The sequence below is a fragment of the Chelonia mydas genome, chromosome 7 (genome assembly GCF_015237465.2).
Source record: "Chelonia mydas isolate rCheMyd1 chromosome 7, rCheMyd1.pri.v2, whole genome shotgun sequence".
Taxonomy (NCBI): Eukaryota; Metazoa; Chordata; order Testudines; family Cheloniidae; genus Chelonia; species Chelonia mydas.
This window is the reverse complement of record NC_057853.1, coordinates 3,822,757-3,845,782: the sequence shown is the minus strand read 5'-3', so window position 1 is coordinate 3,845,782 and position 23,026 is coordinate 3,822,757. Positions and strand designations below refer to the sequence as shown.

The window sequence follows — 23,026 nt, the reverse complement described above, 5'->3', positions numbered from 1 at the left end:
CGCCGGGCCACGCACCCTTGGGAACCCCCCTGGGCCGGGCGGCGCCGCAGGGCGCGCGAAGCGGGAGCCCGGGGTCCCCCCGCCCGCCCCGGGCCGCGCCACTCACCGGGGAAGCACACCACATACTGGAGCACGGCGCTGGCGATTTTCAAGAAGAAGATCCACCAACACGGTTGCAGTAGCCTCCGCATGTCCAAAGGCGCACATCGAAAGGGGGCGAGGGGCTGGAACTTGTTGCAAAGAAGTTGGCGCTGAGCCTCGCCCGGCCGCCCACCCCCCGCCAAACACCCCCCCCCGCCAAAAAACAAACAAACAAACAAAAAACAACCCCCCCCTCACACACACCCCACCGCCGCGGCCGAGCGGGGACCCCGGGGAGCCCACACCCGCCGCTGGGGGTGCGGGGCGGGTGCGGGGCGAGCCGGAGCGGGAAGCCCCGCAGGCAGCGAGCGCCGGGCCTGGAGCGGCAGCGCCGAGGCCGGGGGGCAGCTCACGGGCGGGCGCGCAGAAGTTCAGTCCCCCTGCAGCCGCCGCCGCCGGAGGAGGAGCGGGAGGAGGAGGAGAAGCGCCGCGGCTGGGGCTGGGGCTCTCCCTCGCGCTTCAGGCGGGCAGCAGCCGGGGCCAAGCCATGGCAGGCACCGAGGGGCTGGCGCAGGCTCTCAGTCCGTGCCGCGGGAAGTTCGGGCTGGGCAGCGGCGGCCGGGCAGCGGCTGGACGCGCTCCATTCTTCCATACAGGAAGCACCATGTGAGCCCGGCGCCTGGCTCAGACTTTAAAGCGGAGAGAGGGAGAGAGGAGGCGGGGGCGCGCGGGGAAAAGGGGAGGCGGGCTTTTGCGCGCACCCGGGGCTCTTAAAGGGGCAGCGTGCACGCACCCCCCCCACACACACCCCCACCCCTTTTCTCTCGCCGCCAGGTCTGCCAGTCACCCCGCTGGAAACCCAGGAGGCGTTTGCATGGGAACAGATGTGTGCGTGTGAGAGACTCCGTTCGGTCTGTGGGAGCATGTGTGCGTGACACGCTCGTGTGTGTGTGTGTGTACTGCACACATGCTCTCACGTCCTGTGCACATTGTTTCTCACGCCACACTCGCCGGCCAGCCCTGCTGGATACAGGCACACGCTCACAGTCTCTCTCCAAGGGAGGCAAAGCAGCGCGCTCCTTTCAGCCTTTTGCAAATCAGGCCCGCTGCTGCATACTTTTTCAATTTCCTGACAGCAGGGGGGTTTAAAGCAATAGCGATCTCTTTGGCAGGAGCCTGGCTAACTACCGAGATACAATAGCAGACACCAGGACGGATGTTCTGCATTTTAATCTCATACATAATAATAATAATAGTACGAAGGAGGGCCAGAGAATTTTGCTGCTGATGTTTAATATTTTGAGGATCCCAGGATCCTGATCTCCGGATCAGAGTTGAGGTTAAAGGGAGCCCATTGCAATGATCAGCGCCCAGAGGCTGGGCTGATTACTGGCAGATACTTGAAAGCGATTTCCTTTTTAGCCCTTGCGTTTAAATAAAAAGCAATCCGAGGGAAATGGGAGCGCTGCTTATCTGTAACGAGTTTTGTCCTTTCCTTTAGACTGTAAGATTTTATCACGTTTTAGTTATAAGCACAGTATTTTGCCTTTATACTGCTTCTAACGAGAGCAGGGTCGTTTTTGATTAAATGTGTAATTGAGTCAAGATAATTTCCCATTTGTAATTTAAAATTTCTCACTCTTATCTAAATTGTATCTGTTTGAAGTTAGTTATGTTATTACACCGCCCTCAATATACACTCTATCATCCTACTAGCTTTTTGAGTAATGTCCATCATACTTCTGGTTGTGGCCAGAGACCCCACACAAAATAATATACTAGTATGGGTTTTTTAAACAGATACCTTTAAAAACTACTTTCAGTTCAGGCTTGACACTTAGCCTGGCAATGGACAGGGGATTCCAAGTGAATGAAAACTTTACACTGGCCTGGGAAACAGACAATGCAGTGGTGGTGAAACAATTTTAAAAGTGGGGGTGCTGGAATGGTCGCTGCTGGTTTTGTTGTTTGCTGGCATTGTCTTACCTTTATTTACATGCTGTGTCTTTCATCTATGAGTTCTTTTCAAACCATAGCTTTAAAAAGGGGGCTGGAGAGGAAGAAAGAACAAATCCAAGGAAGTCAGCAGAATATTATTTACCCAAGCAATTGGAATGGCTATGTCAATCCCTTGGGACACAAACACAAACCCTGCTGTCACTATGGTATTAGTAGGGGGATCACAATAACCACAAAGCTGGCTTGCAATCTGCAACAGTTCAGTGAGTTTTATTCTGTCTGCAGGCTAGAGACTCTATATCCCTGTTCACTACCAGGGCAAATCCTACCCTTGTCCCTGTTGCCACAAAAGAGCCTGGAATGCAGTGAAAGCTGTGTGGGGAGGGACCCCTTCTCCCATTCCTCCCCACTGCACACCATGAAAGAACCCTGTACTCCAAGGTACAGGAATTCGAACCCAGAGTCACCACCAGCCATCATGCCCATGTGCAGCAGGTAGGATGTAGCATGGGCTGTACTGCAGCCTAAGTGCCTCAAATTCAGGAGACACAAAGGTATCTTAGGTCCACCTTTGCTCTCGCTCCCCCCACTCCAGGTTGTGCCTGCTATGAATTAAGGGCTGATCCTGCATTCCTTGCACACTCAAAACAGCTGTCAAGGTCATGCGTGTTTTGGGTTCACAAGTAATGCAGATTCAAGGCCCCTGCATAAAGACTAACCAACAACCAAAACAAAAGACCCAGAGGCCTGAAGAAATGGACAAATACCATAGTCTCTCAAAGTAGGTGTTTTTTATCAGAGTGATTTAGTTACAAATAGCTTGAAAGTAAAGAAGGTAAAACTAAAAAAATTGCACCCATTTTCTCTTGCTATGCAAATGGGGAGTGGGGGACCACACCTGTTTTGACCTTAAGGATTATGCAATGACACAGATGTTCAACTAGTCCGCTCACATTGGTTTGCTCCAGAAAACCTGAGCAATGTTCTCTCTTCAGCACTCCAAGCCTGACATCCCTGACCTAACCTAGGTAAAGCAGGCACTCCTACTTTAACAAGGGTTATCTCTCTATGGCAGGCTGGTATGCAAAACTGGGACTGTAAACGGAAGATCAACAGGTGACACTATTTGAAAAAAGCAATTAAAAAGCAATTGCATTCTCATAAGGGCAGAACAAAGTAACAGTGGTGTTTTTTTTAATGCAATTTGCATTAATTATTCTCACTGATGCAAAATCGTTAATGAAAGTTACTTGGACTACAGTGTTTTATTTTTAAAAATGGATCATTTTACATTAGCCTCTGTCTTTCTAGACCAGTAAGTTAAAATTCTGAAACTAACTCCACATCAAGGAGTCCAGTGGCACCTTAAAGACTAACAGATTTTTTGGGGCATAAGCTTTAGTGGGTAAGAAACCCACTTCTTCAGATGCATGGAGTAAAAATTACAAATACAAGCATAAATATACTGGCACATGAAGAGAAGGGATCATGTTCCAGTATATTTATGCTTGAATCTGTCATTTTCACTCCTGCATCTGAAGAAGTGGGTTTTTTACATACAAAAGCTTATGCCCAAATAAATCTGTTAGTCTTTAAGCTGCCACCGGACTCCTTGTTGTTTTTGTGGATACAGACTAACACGGCTACCCCTCTGATACTTAACTCCACATCTTGAATTTTGATTTATACATTTCCATCTTTAGAACAAACACACATAACTGAGAAACAAGTATGTAAGCATTTGGTATTAGTGCCTGAATTCAGACAGCAAATTACCTCATATGTCTTTGTAAGGCATATTTTGTAAACAGCTGTGCCCCATTAAAAGAAATGGAGGAGGTCAGACTAGAGGATCCTAATGGTTCCTTCAGGGTCTTAACAGCTATGAAATATTGAGAGAGAAAGAGAGAAAGGAAGTAGAGGAGCAGAACTCTTGGTTCAGTATGCCAAAGGTACAGTGTGTATAACCCAGTTTCTGAACAGCTGCAGATCAATCATTACATCATCATCTATCAAGTAAAGACCTGTAGCGAGGGAAGTAGCCTTCTTTTTACATTAGCAATTTGGGTGGGTAGGAGAATGGTAAAGATGTATGACAGGGAGCTGGAGAATGGGATGCAACACAGTTAAATGAAAAAAGAAAAGAAGTACTTGTGGCACCTTAGAGACTAACAAATTTATTTGAGCATAAGCTTTTGTGAGCTACAGCCGATGAAGTGAGCTGTACCTCATGAAAGCTTATGCTCAAATAAATTGGTTAGTCTCTAAGGTGCCACAAGTACTCCTTTTCTTTTTGCGAATACAGACTAACACAGCTGCTACTCTGAAACAGTTAAATGAGAATCCATTTCCTGCAGCATCTCTTTTCCTATGGCACACTGTCTAACAACTGTAGCTAGGTAGGAATCATTCCGAAGATTTCCCTTGATTGTCCAAATAGAGAAAAGTGCCTTGACAGCATGAAGCCCGGGAACACTGGTGCCACGTGGCTGGGAGGAGTGTGCATTAGAGAGGACAGTGGATTCTTTCCTATTGTTTAAAGTAACTACTGCCATTGTGTGTGATTAAAGTAACTGCTACTGTGTGAAGAGATGAGAATGGACTGTAAGGGGAAATTATAATATAGAGCAAGGAAGACCAGACTGATGTGGATTCTGCAAATCTTGCTATATTTACCATTACACATGGTGGGCACTGTCAAGGTGAAAGGAGTAGGATCAGCATCTCTGTCTGGTTTGCATGGAAGAGTGAATAATGTATGATAACTTTTATCTTCTCCTGTTTGAACAGGTAATATTTTTACCCTGCCTTCCTCAACAAATGGGCATCACTCCTGGGAAAGGAATGACAGTCTGTTAATGTATTTGATCAGACAAGGGAAATAATAGAAAACTGAAACCAAGACTCACATTTGTCATATGTTTGAATTAGTGGAAAGCTGAAGAAAGCAGAAAAATATTGCACGCAGTTCAAATATGAGAAGGATTATTGAATTAGAAGAATATTAATAACATTCATCATTTCCAAACCAGGCTTGTTAATATGTATAATGACTGTCTAAAGAACTGAGGGAGGGAGGATAAAAAAAGGGGTGGGGGTTGGAAGGAAAATCCACACATAGCAATTTACATTTTGTAACATTTTAAAACAGAAGGTTACATCCTCAGCTGGTATAAAGCAGCACAGCTCCACTAGAATCATTGACTTCAATGGAGTGACACCGATTTATTGAGAGAGCGAGAGCAAGAGAGAGAGAGCGCATCATCATGAAGTACCTCAGAGGCTACAATTCAGATTACAAGAAGTCATGTGTGTTATAAGATTCCAGATTAATTCAGCAGCCTTTATTTCTGTCTAGCATTGCAAAGGAAGGAATGGAGGAGTGCTGAATTTGGAGCTTCATGGATTATTTTATCAGAAGAGCTACTTTCCCGTAGCCTCAGGACAGATTCATTCCTCTTTAAGTGTGTTGTGAGGCATTAAAAGTCTTACATGGCATCTGAGAACCTGCTGAGAAACAGACGTGGAGGGCAAGCAAAGTAGCTGGAAGCAAAAAGGGCCTTTATTTCAATGTAATCATAGCAACATGCTGTGTTGTTTGATTTATGAAGAAATAAAAAACAGATTAATGCAGAAAGACGTGTGAAGCAAAATGGAATGAAGAGTGTTGATAGGTGATGTGATCTCTAAGTAAAGACATATTGTACTGGAGGTCATAGATTACTACAAATATTGTTTATTAGCCAGCACATCTGCAACCTACCAGTGGTAGATGGATAATGACTTCAGAACATTTATTTGTATGATACCCAAAACTATCTTGACTGGCCAATCTCCCCTAATGTTTGCAATGGTTTGGGAGACCAATAAGCTTCCTTCCTCATGTTCTATAAAGAGACCCCCCTCCTCAGGCTGCCCTTAGGATAACATCTTCAGAGCAGACAGCTGTTCGTATGCTGAGATATCCACATGAAAGCCTCATGCTGGTCTTGAAGTCACATAGAGCTTTTTTTAAAAGAGCCCCCAAAATGGCTTTGTTCTATAAAAGTTTGCTGGCAACTGGCATAGTGGCAGGGCAGATTGATCTATTATGAGTTTAGTTCATTCAAAAGGACCTCTAATTTAGTGTACTGTGGTAACCCATAGACAAGACACACAGTAAGATTTGGGGCGGGGGCGGGAGGGGAGATCAAGAGATGCACAAATTCCCTCTTGTTATAAAAAAAAAGATTATGCCTGATGCAATGGTGAGCAGAGCAAGCATGTTAGGCTGGTGTACACTGCCTCTTACTTCGGTATAATTTACGTTGCTCAGGGGTGTGAATAATCCACATCCCTGAGTGACATAAGTTACGTTGACCTAAGCGCTGGTGTAGGCAGCTTCTTCCACCGACACAGCTACCACCGCTCAAGGAGGTCAAGTAATTAAGTCGATGGGAGATTGCTCTCTCCCATCGGCTTAGAGCGCTTTCACCAGATGGGCTACAGAGGCGCAGCTGCATCAGTGCAGATGTGCTGCTGTACAGCTTCCAGTGTAGACTAGCCCTTAGTGAAAAGAGCTGAGTCCAAGGAATGGGGGGTCTGATTCATTGTTGCTCTGCACCTTGTGCATAGTCATTTGAACCAGGGCAAGATGAATGGGTGTAAAGTGGGTGCCAAAGGCTATCAAATCAGAATGGCAACAGATCATGGGGAATATTAATTCAGCAAAACATTCTCAAATGCTGAAGAAGGCTGAAGGCTTACATGTTACAGCAGGCATGAGGAAGTGACCTACTAAAAGTCAGGAAGTTTTGCTGATTTCCTAATGCAAAAGTGCTCATTCTGAAGTGGGTGGTTGGTTGTGAATTTCAGAAATGACCTAAGGGAGTTTATATGGCTAAGATAATCATAATATATAATAATTACATTTATTAGGTGCTTATCCATCAAGTGATGCCCTAGGCACCCTATACAATAAAAATATAAAAGACAACCAAGTAGGAAAACATAAAAACAAATCAATGTGCTATGCTGAAGGCCTCTGAAATAAAAAGGGTTTAAAACTCATAAGAAGGGCTCTCCTTGAAGTAATTTTAAGGTTGAAAGGAAGGGCATGCCACAGAACAGAGTCTCTTGAGGCAAAGATATGAACAGTTCTCATGTCTGCGCAAACCCCATACTCCAGCGCTCCTTTGCCTCCAGAGATTGGGACAGCACATAAGAAACCAGAAGAACAGGGAGATGTCCCACCTTATAAAGACTGAAAATGTTACAACCAAAGCATTCAAGTCAGTCTTTGCCCACACAGGCAGCCAGTGAAAGGAACATAACAGATGGGCAACGTCTCTGCTGCTCACGCCCAACCACATCCCCCTGCTGCACACTGCTCTCGCGTGAGCACAGTGCACTGCAGCAATCAGACCATGATGTCATAAAGACATGCATCATGCACATGAAAGTTAGGGACACAGGTTTGCAATATTTTCAAAGTAGCAAAACGCTACCAAGGCCACGACTGAGGCCTGAGCTCCCATAGATCCATGATAAGCAATGCCCAGGCTGCAGTCCACACGCATCCCCTTCAGTGATTCCACAAAGATGACTAGTCAGACTATGAAAAGCCTTTTCCTAGATGACCCACTGAGTGCCAATTAAGAAGTTTTGTGTGTTGCAAATGCCAGGGTCAGTCTCTAACCCATTTTAAGGGGTGGAATATCACTGGCACTTAAAATGTTCTTCATTTCATCCTGTGTATGGAGAGAAGGGTTTGGTTGGCCAAAACCACATACTTTGGGAGACACATTTGTCCCAATGAAGGTATAAGATGTGATTCTGGCTTGCCTTACCCCTTGTGCGCAAATTGGCCCACTTGAAGGCAAAGGAAGTTTTATCATTGGCTTCAATGGGCCAGGATTTCACCCCCAGTTTGCAATATGCTAATACTATCCCTGGCCCAATGAGTGAAGGGAGATGCTTTCCTTCAGGTTTAAACCATAGAGACATGATGTTTAAGCATATGTGACTGGAAATTTTCTCTGTGGTACAGATATTCTGATTCTGAGACAATGGTTAATGGGCAAAGCTTAAGAGTGGCTAGAAAAGCTGTTATCTGGATCACTGATCCACGTTAGTCCAGTGTGTGAGAAATGATTTATATGATAATGTACCAAGAAATCTATTTAAAACAAAAAAAGACAAAACTGACTTTCTGGTGGGGCTGATTTTAATCTAGTTTATCTGAACTGTAAATGAGCTATCAAAGATAGCTCCCCATTAGTGGGAATTACTGCAATAGGCTACCCCTATACTTCACTGGATATCTTCTCGACAATCTCCTGATCTCTACAAATTGTTGGTAAGTGCTGCGTTAAACCAGCTATCATCCATCTTGGCTCTTACTACAGTAACTCAAACAGATGTCATTGCAGCAATGGTGAGAAGACAGTAAGCCTTGGTTTTAACTGAAGACTGTACCAAACTGTGACAATAATATAAAAGTGAAAACATATTGACTAGAAATGATTGACATTTTTTGTTTGAAACTTTTTTAAATGGCCTTTTATCTAAAATGAAGACTTTCACTTTTTGATTATAAAAAATCTTTTCTTTTATCAAACCAGAAATCTTGAATTACCTTTGTTTCCCCCCCCCCTTTTTCCATCTGTTTTAATTTTTTATTCTTTTCTGCCATTAAATGCAATAGAATAAATGATGGTTAGAGTTGATTTGCTTTTTCACATTTTCCTCTGTTTTTTTCCCCATTTTTCTTGTTCTACTCTGTAACTTTTCAAAATTTCCCTCAACTCTGGAAAAGTTACAGATTGGCAAAAGGCAGAATGACACTCTGTCACTGTACTAAAGTTAGCATAAGAAAAGGTCAAATTAAAAGACAACCACCACCAACCCTGACCACCACACATGTTATTACATTCAGCTGGGAAGAGCGGAGGGGGAGGGGAGGAAGGAGAAACTGGGATAAATGGAGGAAAAATCAAAATTACAAATATAAAAAAAATACAAAAAAAATCAGAAAAAATTCAAACAATGAAAAATTATTCTATTTCAAATCCTGTGAACTGGAAACAATGTAGTCTCTTCCATTTTTCAACCAACTCTAGTATTGACATATGGCCCTTTCTCTATGGCTTCCAAAAGCTGTATATGCCAATTTGTGGTTTGCTTAAACTTTTGATGCTAACAATACAGTTCACAAATTTCAAACCTGGTCACTGTTATTCTTCCTTTCCTTCCAGATGACCCACTGTCACACTTCCTTCTCTGAAACTGGGGGGAGATTACTTTGGCTATGATTCAGAGGGCTAGGGTACTGTAATTCTCAGGACTCTCAGATGTTACACCTGTAAACTCTTTAGTTCTTTTTCTTTATAACAACTTGTCTATTAACAGCTCATTCAGTGGAGAAGGAGGAAGAAGCTAGAGAGAGCTCTTCGGTATTGTTCAATAATAACCCTAGTTTTCTTGGAGTGACAGCCAATACTCACTCGACATTGTTTGTCAGTACATGTTGTTTTGCTGGATAATAGCTTTGGTCTACACTAATGCCTGGTAACAATGGACTGGGGAAATGAGTCTTCCCAGTGACATAGCAAAGACAGAAAAAATGGTTTGTCAAATGCATGAGCACATAGGTGTGAGTATCTTCTGATCTGGTGTAAACCAAATCAAAGACATTCACGAGCTTGAAAGAACCAGAGCAAGAGGAACTTCTCCCTGCCATACAGAACAGTTCAAAATCGGCAACTGAAACGACTGCGGGCGCTGGTGCTCGGGGGAATGCCGGAGATCAGAGAATTTTGGAATCGCTGAGGTTTGTGATGTAATTTCCCCATTACCCATGTATTGTAGTCCAAGACTAGCCTGCCTGCTAAAGAGAGCGCCCTTGGTAACCCCAAGGAGAAATATACCAAGGCTAGTTACAACCTCCCACCACCATCAGAGGCTGCCCACATTTACGGAAACCGGACAAACGATGAACATGTTAATCAGCTGAAGGATAACTGAGAATACAGTAGATGCTGTAGCTGCATTCCCTGCAGCTGACAATGTGCGATGACAAAAGCCTGCTCAGACAAGGTTGTTCTCCCTTTGTTTTGCTATGCTAATGCGGGCGAGTGACACGCCAGGAAGCGGCCACACCCTGAGGGTTTCTAAATTATATTCTAAATCTCAAGCATTTTCTTAACTCGGGGCTGTTTCCCTCGTTTGTCTTCCCCTTCCTCAAGGAGCTGTCCAGGACGCCAGCAAGTCCACTAGAGCTTAACCTTGTCTGATACACAAATCTGCCCTCCCAAAACCCCAGCTCGTCCCCTTACTTTAAACTGGATCCAGTCACAAAAGAACAGTTTGGTTGAGCATGCTGGCTCTTTGTCGCCAAAGCTGCGTTATCTCACAGGCAAACTGCAGCAGCTGCACGTTACAGAGCAATCAAGTTACAAAGAGCCGGATTTATGAACTAGAAAAACTCCTTCATTTAAGCAGAGAGACTCCCCCTTGTGGTGAATACGCCGTGGTAGGTTCAAGACACCAGTGGTCCCAACTACCTAGAATGCCTGTAGTGGGCAGGCTGGCAAGTAAGCAGCGATCCTACCTAAGAGTGGGCCTAGGAACACGCCCAGGTTCAGAAGTAGCCCACATTTTAAAATTAGTTTGGCCCACATGAGAACAATGGTTTTAAATTTTATTTTATTCAGTAAAAAAAAAAAAGTGTAACCTTTTCCTGTAGAATGACAGGTTTCAGAGTAGCAGCCGTGTTAGTCTGTATTCACAAAAAGAAAAGGAGGACTTGTGGCACCTTGGAGACTAACCAATTTATTTGAGCATAAGCTTTCCTGAGCTACAGCTCACTTCATCGGATGCATTCGATGCTTATGCTCAAATAAATTGGTTAGTCTCTAAGGTGCCACAAGTCCTCCTGTTCTTTTCCTGTAGGTATATTTTAGAAGAATTATGGGGTCTCATATTGTCATTTGAATTAATTAATCTTACAACGTAACTTTCAACTTCCCATTTTTAAAATTTCCTACTTTGAAAGCTGACACCTTTAACAGATGATAAAGTAATTCTATGTGCATGGATTTCACTTGCTGTTTTAAAACCTGGATCTGCAAAAGTCACTTGGAATAACAGGACAGTGGGAGGTTCTGCCCGCATTTATGTTATATCTCCCTTTCAGGTATTTGTATTAAATATTTCCTCTTGGAAGCCTAGTTATCAGCCCCGATTAAACTATTTTGTCCTTAATATTAACTCAGCATCTATTAAACATTTCTTTAGCTATCTATCCTATACTGTAAATAATTTTTGTTAAGATTTGGGGGGGAGGGGTGAAAGACCTTTTTTGTTTTAAAGTCAAATGGCAAAATTCTGCAGTTAGTGACACTAGTATGAATTTAATTTGGGTGAAGTTACTTCAGATTTACACCAGTACAAGAGCAGATTTGGCCCCAAAAATGTTATTGTTTTGTGTGATTTAAACCTCCCCTCTGCCCCCCTCCCATCCATCAAAATAAAACAGATGTTAATATTTTTAAGCTGGTTGGTACTCAGGATGATCACTACATTTTTGTGATATTTGGTCACATCCCTATTTGATTCAATGACATTCAAGACCAAATTCACACCCAGTGTAAGTGGTGTAACTCCGTTGAAATTAATGTTGAGTCATTTAGGTTACTGGAGCTGGGGCCAGGTACAGTAGGGCTGTATTTGTCCTTTCATTACAAATGCAAATGAAAAGCTGAATGAAAATCAATTTGGTTGCATTAGGGAGATATGTTGACAGGAAATGGGAGTACTGCCCGCTTTCCTTCTGGGGCTGCATCTTGTCACTCTTAAGAAACTTTCTTTATACCAGGTGTGGAGTGACATTGATGGACTCCAGCCAAAATGGTACACAGTCCTTTTCAGGGAGGATCATCCCCATGACACTGATCTTTGACAGTAAAACAGGGGGAAATAAAAGGATAAAATTGGGGAATCCAGAGGACTCTTAATGCAGAACTGTCAAATCATAATAGCCTAAATGTGCATTTGTTACCTATCTGGTCTATTGATGCCTATGGGGATGTACCAACTATGGAACTGCACTGATGTCAGTGTGCATACTTTGAGTATCCCATTTGATTCCTTTCCTTGGAGGGATTGTTAGCTCATTCACTTAATGGGGTACTAGTGGTGGAATCCCTTTCCTTTTAATGGGGTGTTGTTAGCTAATGTACTGTATGTCACGAGGATCTATTTCAACAGCAATTTCTAAACACACAAACCTAGAGAAATTCACATAAAACTATATCTAAGTCACTGGTAGTTTTCAGAGTAATCCCAGGTGCAGGGAAATTCACAGAGAAGGCAGAGAAGGCTCAGTCACAATTGGGCTGAACTCTGCCACCTGCATTTCTCAACTGCAGCACTGAGAGCTAAATCCCCCAGCCAGATCCACAGGCCAAATGCCAGATGAGTGCTTATCACGGTGGCAATACAGAAATGTTGTTTCTCCCAATGTGTGCTGCAGTGAAGGACTTACAGCATCTGCCCAACATGTGCCTGATTCACCTTTGCTATGCAATCATTTGCACATTGCAAAATGGTGCAAGATTACTACTGGCCCAGAAAAGTACATCGGACCATGAGCACAACTTTCTCAGCTGTGGAACGCTCCCGAGGTCTGCCAGAGACCTCTTTTAGGGCAGCGCATAAAGGCCATTTATTTCACCAGCCTTATCAGTGACCATTTTGGGGAGCCCCTCTTTTGTTTTAATCTTTTATGTAAATGTGACGGTGCCTTTTCTTCCCTGTTTTGGTGGGGCAAATCCTGACATCCCATCTCAGTCTTCACAGAAACAAATTCCCCCTCGAAGACTTCAGTTGAGTCCTGACTTCAAGGGCACTTTGGTGCAGTACAGACTGAATATAAACTAAAGACAGGATTGGGTCCCACATAACCTGTGAATTGTCCCCGTTTTGTTCTGGTGGGTTGGTTTGCTTGAGAGCTATTGTGTTTGCCCTGGTACCAGACCCTTCGGTTCTGGTTGGTAGCCTATTTGGCTTGGTGGAGCTTTATTTCTGATTCTAATGTGCTGTATTGATTTTATCAGACTGCACTTAGGTGATGTCCAGCAGGCACCTTATTACTGTAAATAAAATGAGATAAATAACTTGGCTTTATTTCTGCTTTTAAAGTGTCTGGCAGCAGCCACCTCCACACTTAACTAAGGATCAGATGCTATTACTGCCAGTCTCCCACAGGGCAGCTGTCCAGATCTAACTGGCTTGTGCATCTGTGACCAAATGTGATCTGTCAGAACGTGGTGCTCCCATCCTGCCCGTGCACATTCCACATTACCCCAATTTACATCCTTCCTGGGCTCTCGCTTTAGTGGTAACTCAAATAGCAACAATAGGATATAATCCCAGCCCTGATTTTTCTCCCCAGATTTGACTGTTCCTCTGCTGGCACTGCTCTGTCATGGCTTCTTGCTCCCCTCGATTCTGAAAGATATTCCACCTGCTTGGAGTTTACAAGAGGCATCTGCTAGAGTGACTCAGAAATCACTACCCAGCCTCTTTATGCAGGATGGGTCCCTATAGCTATCCTGCATCCCTAGGCAGGGTGCTAAGGTTGCCGACTCTGTTATAGGGTAGTTGAAGTCACCTGTGTATCTGGAGCTTATTACAGGATTGAGGCAGGTGACAGGACCTTCACTGGGTGGTGTTATAGGGCATCTGACTGGATCCCACCCCCCTTATATCAATCTCATTCCATCTCTTAATTTAAAAAAAGCATCTTAAAGCCTTTTATTCTCAAGGTGGGGGGGTTTCAGGCTGATTGCTATTGGCCCTGTAGGCTAGGGTTGAAGGTCAAATGAGGGCTAGGGTTCAAATCAACAGCACCAAAATCTCATCGCTCAAAGCAGTGGAAAATTCACAATATCAACTGATATCAGGAAATTTCCACTATCTCAGGCTGTGATTTCCTGCCATGACGTGCAAGATTCTAGCCACCTCTGAACTAGAAAATAGACCTCATTCCAGTGATTGATCCAATACAGGCCCAAAGTTAGAGGCATGGGTTCAGAACCAGGTATTCAGATACAACCCTCCACCCCTACCTCTACCCCAGCACCCCAAAATTTGAAGGTGTTCAGATTTGGAGGTACTGTGCTGGGCCCATCTTTGCTTTAAGATATATGCATGTAATAAAAATTACCTTTAAAAACAATTGTTATTGCAAAAATATACCAATACATTTTAATTAGGTAATCCAAACTCTGTTAAACAGAGTTGTGAATATTACTGTAAATATGTTATGAAAACAAGTAATTAAAAATACTCAAAATAATGAGTAAAAATAATATGCCAAAAAGCACATAAAGAGTAATCAAGCAGAGTGAAACTGAATTAGATTAGTTTAAGTCAGAAGCTCAAATACAGACTATTGTATTTTTTGTGTTTGGAAGAGTAATGCATGTTCTGAGAGGGTGTTTTGAACTTAATTAAAGAATAATCTATGTACATAACAGTCGTACTGTGCAAATAAATGTACTGAAGCAAAATAAATATATTTTGAGAATTGAATGACGATCAGTAGTTTGTTAATTAATTAGAACAAAGTGAGAAGTCTAAATATTCAACTCAAATAAATAAATAAGTACAGGCAAAACTCGCCTTAACATCTACTGCTCTCTCTCACTCTACTCTTTGCTAATCCTTCTGCTCACAGCTTTTGATATCTTGTAGCACTGTTGCTTACTCTCATGATTTTACCTCAGCTCTTGTCATGCCTGATGTTCTCCATGAGACCCAGCTTGGGGAGCCCTGTAATTCTGGGAGAATCTTGGCTTTCATTAAAAAAAATACAAAACAAAAGTAGTTCCCAGCCCACATAACTGTGGGGAGAAGCTTGAAAAATGTGAGCCCTGTAGGGTCAAATGCCAGAAGGCAAGTAAAGAAAAATCAGAATGTAATATTGGCTTCCAAAGTGTCTGACGCATGATTTTTTGGGGCTAGCAATACTGGTGTGGTACGTGTGTATGTAACATCAACAGATGCTATTCGCTGGCGGGCGGGATTGAACCTGGGACCTCTGCAGCTAAAGGCACTAGCTTCTCCTGCATGAGCTAAAAGCCAACTCGCAGCCTTTTAGCTAAGGCTGTAGCAGACTCATTAATCTCTCAGTGGTCTTGGTGATACTAGAGGGGGACAGAGCACCACACCCAGGAGGTGTGTGGGTTACCTGGAATGTAGATTCCAGTAATAGAATCTCCTCACTGGCAGGGAGAAAAGTCCACCCTTCACAGCTACACAGCACGCCCTGGAGCAGTGACTCTCTGGCTCTTTACCACCCAGCATGTAATGAAAGCAAATGAGCTCAGGCCCCCACCTTCCCATGTGGTAGAGGCAATATCCCTCTATATCAGCTACTAACAACATGCTAGGACCCCAAGGTCTCAAACATTGTAACAGCCTTTACTGGGACACCCTCCAGTGGGAGGGAGGAGCTGGTTTCTGTGCACAGGGCGTACGCCGCTGGGGGAAGACTGACCCAAAAGGAAGATGGAGAGTGACCTGTGAGTCCCTCCAGGGATATAGGAGCTACAAGGAAGAATGGCTGGAGGGACAGGGAGTCTGGAGGAATCCCGAATTCCCCCCCCCCACATGCATCTGTTTCCTCTTATGTCCCTGTCTCCCTCCCCTCCCTGATGGCAAGACCATGATGCCCTTACTTCCTCCACCTCCCCCACCAGCTCCTGGTGGGCTGGGAACCCCTGGGTGCTGATGGAGAATAGACTTGGTTTTTCCTGCCCTCAGTTTTGGTCTCACAGCAGAAATTTGCATGTTCTTGTAAATAAGAAACAGACAAACAAGTGAGGCCCCAGCCATGCACTGCCCAAGCCCCAGCGCTGAGACCAGAGCCCATAGTTGCCCTAAAGGATCCTCCATTAAAGGGCATGAGAGCAGGCAGGGCAGAGACAGTTTGGGAGATGTGCTACTGAGTAGCCCCTTTCCCCACCCCCCAGGGCACCTCCCCAGCACCTAGCACTGCTGGTGGCAGAGCTCTTGCTCAGTTTCCAGGATGCAGTACGCTTTTCTTTGCAGACAAGACCAGCCAAAGTACACGTCTCCGTTTCCCATAAAATGGCAAGTGCACCTGCATCCCTGCCATATGCCAGTGATGAGGGGTGGGGTGATGGGGTGCGGGGGGCGGGGGGTTGGAACTGGTTGTTCCAAAGATGAATGGCTCCCGATTGGACCTAACTCATTAATGATTGCTAGAAATGGTTGATATGGTGGTACTCCCCATACAGAGATTTGCAGGGTCAAAGTTGAAAGATGCAGCAGATTTGGGGTTAGTTTTGTATAGCTAGGACTATCTGCATGTACCATATTTCTATATAATGTTATGCTGTGGCTTTATTGACTGAGAAATCATGTCTCTCCCTTTCATTTGCACATGGAGGGGTGCCATTGTTGAGTTGCTAAACTTCAGGAATCCATTTATCAAAGCAAGTGAGAATCTCTTTGGTCTTGGCATCCTCTGGCAAACAAATTACCACTATGTTCCTTGCAGAGCCCAACACTTAGTTTATAATCCATAGCCCTCTGTCCTTTTGCAAATAACTTGTACTGCCTATCTACACGCAGCCCATCCAGTCTTCCAGAAGCTTTATATTTATGCCTGTCTATATGGGTTGTGTCTCCCCAGCATACATATTTCTTCTTAGGTTCTTATATGGTGACCATCACCATGTTATCTGGCAATGACCTATTGCTTAGCATTCATATGTCTACAGTGAGAGTTTGTCCTGTTTAGCTTCTGGGATCACTGCTGTGGTCTTCAGCATCTGTTTTTGAATTAATAGCCTCCAGCACCCTTCCTAAGGAATTCTCTCTCAGGCTGGAACAGCATGATCCCATTCCTCCAATGAGGTTCCCAAAGACAGGTGGTGCTCTATTACATTATGAAGCCAGGCATTTTCACTTTAAAAAATTAAGATGCTGCTGTTTATTTTTAGATGCTGGCCTTCTTGCTCCTGTAGGTACAATCCCATAGGCCTCCAGAGATGGAGCCCCCCCCCAAAAAATTCCATTTTTATGCTCAGTTAAAATCAGCATATCGTAGACACATTGAGCAGGCTAAGCAAGAATGAGTGCTGGGGAGGGCTCAGTCTCTGTTGCGCATAGATTCTCTTTGGTGGCAAGCTGCACCCTGCCTCTCCCAAGACTTTTAACCCTCACAGCACAAGTAGGCATAAGCCCTTCCAAACCCCCTTTTCCCTCCTTCGCTCCTTTCCCCATACTGGAATGCTGCCCCTCCCCCCGGCAGGCCCCTAGGCTGAGATCCAGAACACATCACCTGTCTAGCGGGCCAGTGGTCTCTGTCGGCCAGTGCACACTGAGCCCTGGCAGCTGATTATTATTAACTTTTTGTAACCCTGACTTATGTCATGTGACTGGGGTCAGGCACACTAAAGAGTAGTCAGTCTCTACAGCACTCCAGCGTGTGTGTCCCCCCTTTATTACAATCCCCACCCCTCTGCTCTCCCACGCCACCGCCTCCATCCTAGTTCTTTGCTAATGCTGGACTAACTTCCCAGCATACCCTAGGAGAGGTGCGACCCAACAGGAGAACAGGGTGAGGATGGATGTGGATTGAAAGGGGGCAGTTCAGGCACAGAGATATTTGCTCCTCCTGGAATCCATCACCTAGTCATGCACCCGGGGGTCAGAAACATGCTCTCCTTTCCAGCACAGCACCTGCTGATGGCTTTGCAAACACCTCCTAACATAATGACAAGTCCCGAGGCTAAGGTACACCTCAGTTTCCTAAGGGGCATAAAATAAGACATCTGGCTTGTAAATATGTATGTGTTCACAAGGCATAACCCAGAGAGAGCATCTCGTCCTCAAACCAATAAGTTGTTTCTTTAGTATAAAATAGCCTAGGTTGCCTTTCACTGTCATTTGGAATTGTATTCGATACATAGTTGCTATTACTTCAGAATCAGGCTTTAAGGATATTCAAATGAATTGGGACTGGTGAATTAACTAGAAAGGAGTTTAACACAGATTCAACAATCCTTCCTCTCTGCCATTTTCCCAGTTTTAGTGTTAAATGTACCCCTCCTCCCCTGCTGTCATGGCATAATCAATTGCTAACTTATCTCAGCTGGAAGGTAATTTTACTTTTAACATTTGAATAGTTGCATTTTTTTCAGATGATTCTGTAATAGGTGGAGTTTTTTGTCATTGTTTCAGAGCTGCATATGCCAGGGCTAACTGGGCTCCCTCCTCGGATTCAGATGGTCAGTCACAAGAGGTCTGAATTTTCAGGGTGGACTATTTAGAGGACCCAATTTTGTCTTGTTAAATGTGATCATTTAGGGTGGGATTCAGAAGTGGCTAAGGGTACCTGAATACCTTTGAGAATCTGGGTTTAAACAATTTAGGACAACAAGTCCCATTGCTTTTCTGTGGGATTTCAGCTCCTAAATCACTTGGCACTTTTCAAAAGTCCATCCTTCATAACAAAAGCCCCAGTCCGCACTGGGAGCTGTGTGCACAGACCTCTGGTGTTCACTGGATTCAGTGTGAGCAGCACCATGCACCCCGTAGCAGGTGAAGGCAGGAGTCCACTCCCATGGTTCCAGTGCAGGATCAGGGCCTTACTCACTGAATTTTTGTTGACATGTCTGGTTTTCACACATTCATGGCCAAGCTAGTCTTTTTTCCAATCATGCTTTTCCTTCTCTCTCTCTCTACTCTCTTTTTTTTTAAACAGGTGAAACACTAAGGATTAGAGCTTTAATTTTCACTTTAGGAAAGCACTGTGAATTAACGATAATTTTATAATCACTTTGGTGGGAAAATAGGACAAAGGTTTAACTTAACCCCTTCACTGCTGCATGAGCTTCCTAGTGAATAATCAGGAACTTTGTTGCTGTCAGGTATTGGCCTATGCTGGATAAGATGCCAAACTGAGGAAGTGGTTTATGCCCTGTCTGCCCACACAACTCAATGCAGTATCATGGCCTTAAGTTTTATCCCGCCTAATTGACTTAAGGCATAGGAAGAAGCATCCCTTTACTACACCTCATTAAAACAATGCCAGTCCAGGATCATGAGAGGAAAAACCAGCACAGTATTTTTGGACTAGTTTAAAATATAGCCTAGGTGGTATTTTGACAAGCGTTTTATGATTAGGTCTCTGAGGCTCAGTGGAAATTTACAATTGTTTAGCAAAGATATAGAAACAGAAACTTTTTAAATGCTTCAGAGAGTCTCATACTCATTATTTGATATACCAGAGGGCTGTCCACAGTTTCATCCTGCTTTGTAATACTGTCTAATTAATTTGCAGTGGTGTTTGATTTTTATATAGCATTTAAAATGCATTTGGGACTGGTGAAAGGTGTAGGATTGGCGGTGATAGAGAAAGAAGTTACCCGCAGAGCTGGTCCAGCGCAGACTACCAGGGCAAGTTTTCCTACATTGTCCTGCCACTGTGCAACCTCCCTTGACCAGGAGAAGCGTTAACCTCTGAGGGGATGGTAGATAGTTGAGTCTACAAATGTCTATCATGATGGTGGCTTTTCTGAGATGGGTACTTGTCTCCTAGATCAATCTCACACAGATTACTATACAGCTTGACACTGCAAAACACATGGACATGTGCTTGGGTACCATTGATTTCAAGAGGACCATTGACATTACTGAAGTCAAGCATGTGCTGAGGTGGTGTGCTGAATCAAGACCTCAGCTGGTCACATCTAGCAGCCCATATCTACTTGCCCCCGACAGCTTGAAAATCTGCAGGCATATTGTTTTATCCTTAGTTGAGAGGTGACGACCAGAAAGACGACTAATGCATTATAGATTGCAGACCAGGAGGTGGGTCTTTGTTATCAGGGAAACCAATTTCACCTTTGTATTAGAAAGATGCAGTGCTGCAGCCATTAGGCAACCTTGGGCAAGTCAATTTACCACTCTGCCTCAACATCTGTAAAATGGGAATAATAATACGTACACACCTGTTGTTGCGTCCCTGTTAACGGGAGAGTTACTTAGGTGAGTAACAATAACACCTAGCTCTTATAGAGGGCTCTTCCTCAGTAGATCTCAAACCACTATACAAAGAAGGTCAATATCATCAGCCTCATTATACAGATGGGGAAAGCGAGGCGCAGAGTTGAAGTGACTTGCCTAAGGTCACCCCCCAGGCCCATGAGAGAGTCAGGAATAGAACCCATGTCTCCTGAGTCCTAGGTCTGTGCGCTAGCTAGGGAGGTGGGATGACTGATTTTTGTTCAGGACACAGGCTGCCCCTGCTCTTTTCTTCTGGGGGAGGTGAGAGAAGAAAGGAGCCAAATTCTCTCTGAGCTGATGGACTGTGTCTAGCTGTATGCTCCAAAGGTTATAATCAGAAAACTGGCTGTGCTTTCCCATTTTGACTCTATCTAAGTCCTGTTTTATGGTTAAAGGAAACATGTCCTAGGGCTGTAGTCACTGCATGAAGAGACCTATAAATGAGCTTTCTTGAACCCGCATTTAATAATCATTTAAAAAATAGCATGTCTACAAGGTCCCATTAGCAGACCTGCTAATTTCATACATAAAGCATTTGCAAACATTAGCCTTATCTCCTCAAGTGCCAACAGCAAACTTGCTGGGAGTTACAGAACTAGTGCTTGCTGAGCAAAAGATGTCAGAGGGATGGGTGAAGATCATCATCATTTAGAGCATAAACATTGAAACGGTGTTTTATGAACAGAATTCATTCTCTTAGGCCCTGATCCTGCAAACACTTATGCCTGAACTTAACTTTACTACCATGAGTAGTCTACTCATGATAGTAGAATTTAAACACATGCTTAAGTGTTTGCAGGATTGCAGCCTTAGGCAGAGTAAAACAAGGGTGAACATCATCAGCAGCAGATTCTGACCCTAAATTAACATGCCTGTCGAGATAACTGTTCCTGTTTTATTAGTATCCCCTATGTGGCCCAAATATTTGGCCAACCCCATCTTTTTTTTTTAATTTGTCAACCTCTCGAAATGTTAAAAGTGATTCCTTCCACGGAGTTAGTTGGTTTCCTCTCTTTACAGGGATTCTAGGAACTCGCATGGCTTAGTTAAGTCACTTGACTATCTATGCAAATAGTCTAATACAAAATCCTATTGCCCTCAAATCTTGATATACTTAAGCAAAATAATACAGCTCCCAGGGTAGGAATAATGTATGTTTGTGAATTATCAATGGAAATAAGGGGGATTCATTCCTGCAACAGCTCAAAATTAAATGCACATCAGCTATTAGTTCCCAAACGTAAAACACACTTTTCAAGTACATTTTTTCCATGTAATTCCCAACTCATCTGAAAAATGATAAGGTGTTTGTACCGATGTAGGATGTGATCCTGCACACGTTTACTCACATTTAGCTTTCCTCACATTAGTAGCCATACTGAAGTTAAGGAGACAACTCATGTAACATTAAGTCATGTGCATTTGCCGAACGTTAGTCCTCTTTGATGCCAAAACCAACATGCTGTGGATCCAGGATTTTAATGTCAATGAAGGGACAGATTCTCCGCCGGGGTGCTCATGCACTGAACGCAGTGAGAACTGGCTATGGCTCTCAGGACAGAGATTGCCTCTAACAGAAAAGCTGTGTTGCTCAAGCATCACAAAAATCAGTACCCAACAGGTGAAAGTGTCATTGTGCAGTGCTGTGCACTACCTTCAGCTCCTTCCTTGCTGGAGTCACCTATCTCCTCCTCCCCAGTCCCCAGCTGTCATACCATGCATTAGGGGTCTGTCCCTGGGAATCTCCTGGGATGTCCTATGATGGGTGGTGCCTTCACCAGTGGCCACAAAGTAGCTGCGATGGTGCCTGGACGTGCACGGGCCCATTGTGGTTTTTCTTCCTGTCATGTTGGCTGGGTGTTCTGTATTGTCTGTCTGATGGCTGAGATATATCTTATTATGGGATAGATGGCTACCCTAAATTAAAACAGTGACAGATTACCTCTTTGATCTCACAGAGACCATCTTTTTTTCTATTGGATGCACCCATTTCTCACTTAAACCCATCCTCCTCCAGAGGCCACTAAGCTCCTCTTATATCCATCCCAGGGTGTGTTGTTAAGGTCGGCTCAGGAAGATCCTGTTAAGGAAGCTGTTCGCAATGTAACAATAGCTTTATTGAACCTACACATTAATGAACAAAACCACATACCCTAGTCTAATACACCAGTAGATAGTGCTCTTTATATTGTTATGAGTTGGGCATAACCACCACCTTTCATTTAAGATAGTTGTAAGAAACCATTAAGCTCCTCTATGGAACAAGACAGCCGAAACAATAGCAGCCTCCACCCAAAGCACGGGCACATGTCATTGCCCAGAACAAAGGCACAGGGAAGGCATGTGAGGACAGGGTTTTGCTGGATATTGTTTTGTGAACATTAGTGCGTGTTTGAAAGAGACACAGAAAGACCAGAGGCGAGAAAAGTAGCAAGGAAGCACCAGACAGCCACAGAAGCAGTAACAGCAAGAAACAATGAAGATAATTTTAGGCTAAGTACTGGCTAGAAAGAGGCTTGGAGCTGTGAGCAAAGAAACCATCTCCTGCTGTGTTCAGGGAAATTGGACATTGTGCATGTTTTGTAAATAAAACAGGATGACATCAGAGAAATACCTGATTGTATTATCAATTTTTCCTCTGAACAGAAACAATCCTCAGAGCTCAGGGGCAACAACATATATTAGCTATCTACAGGCTCAGATTTATATAGATACTGCTCTTTATCTGTGACTCTTGTGACTTGTATTTTTGCTTACACAACTCACCCTATTATACTACTTCCCTCAGAAGGATAAAGATGCATTGCACGCTGCCACAAGGTTTGACCCATCATGTTTATAGCACACAATAGATGAGCCTTAATTTGCAGGAAGTCTTTACAAATGGAAAAAACTTTCCTAA

The 23,026-nt window shown here is 43.8% G+C and overlaps 1 protein-coding gene across 6 annotated transcripts in view; it reads right to left on the bottom strand.

Moving 5' to 3' along the window:
* The window catches only part of PTPRG (protein tyrosine phosphatase receptor type G), a 610,647-nt gene extending 609,836 nt beyond the window's left edge, over positions 1–811 (bottom strand). For 3 of the 6 annotated variants that reach the window (XM_037903817.2, XM_037903820.2, XM_043550714.1), the window contains exon 1: positions 107–795. In XM_037903817.2, the coding sequence (XP_037759745.1) occupies positions 107–191 (85 nt within the window). In that variant the 5' untranslated portion in view covers positions 192–795. Of the gene's footprint in view, positions 1–106 lie in introns of all 6 variants that reach the window. The other 3 variants (XM_037903819.2, XM_043550713.1, XM_037903818.2) reach the window with 2 other exon arrangements.
* Between the last annotated feature and the right edge of the window lie 22,215 nt (positions 812–23,026).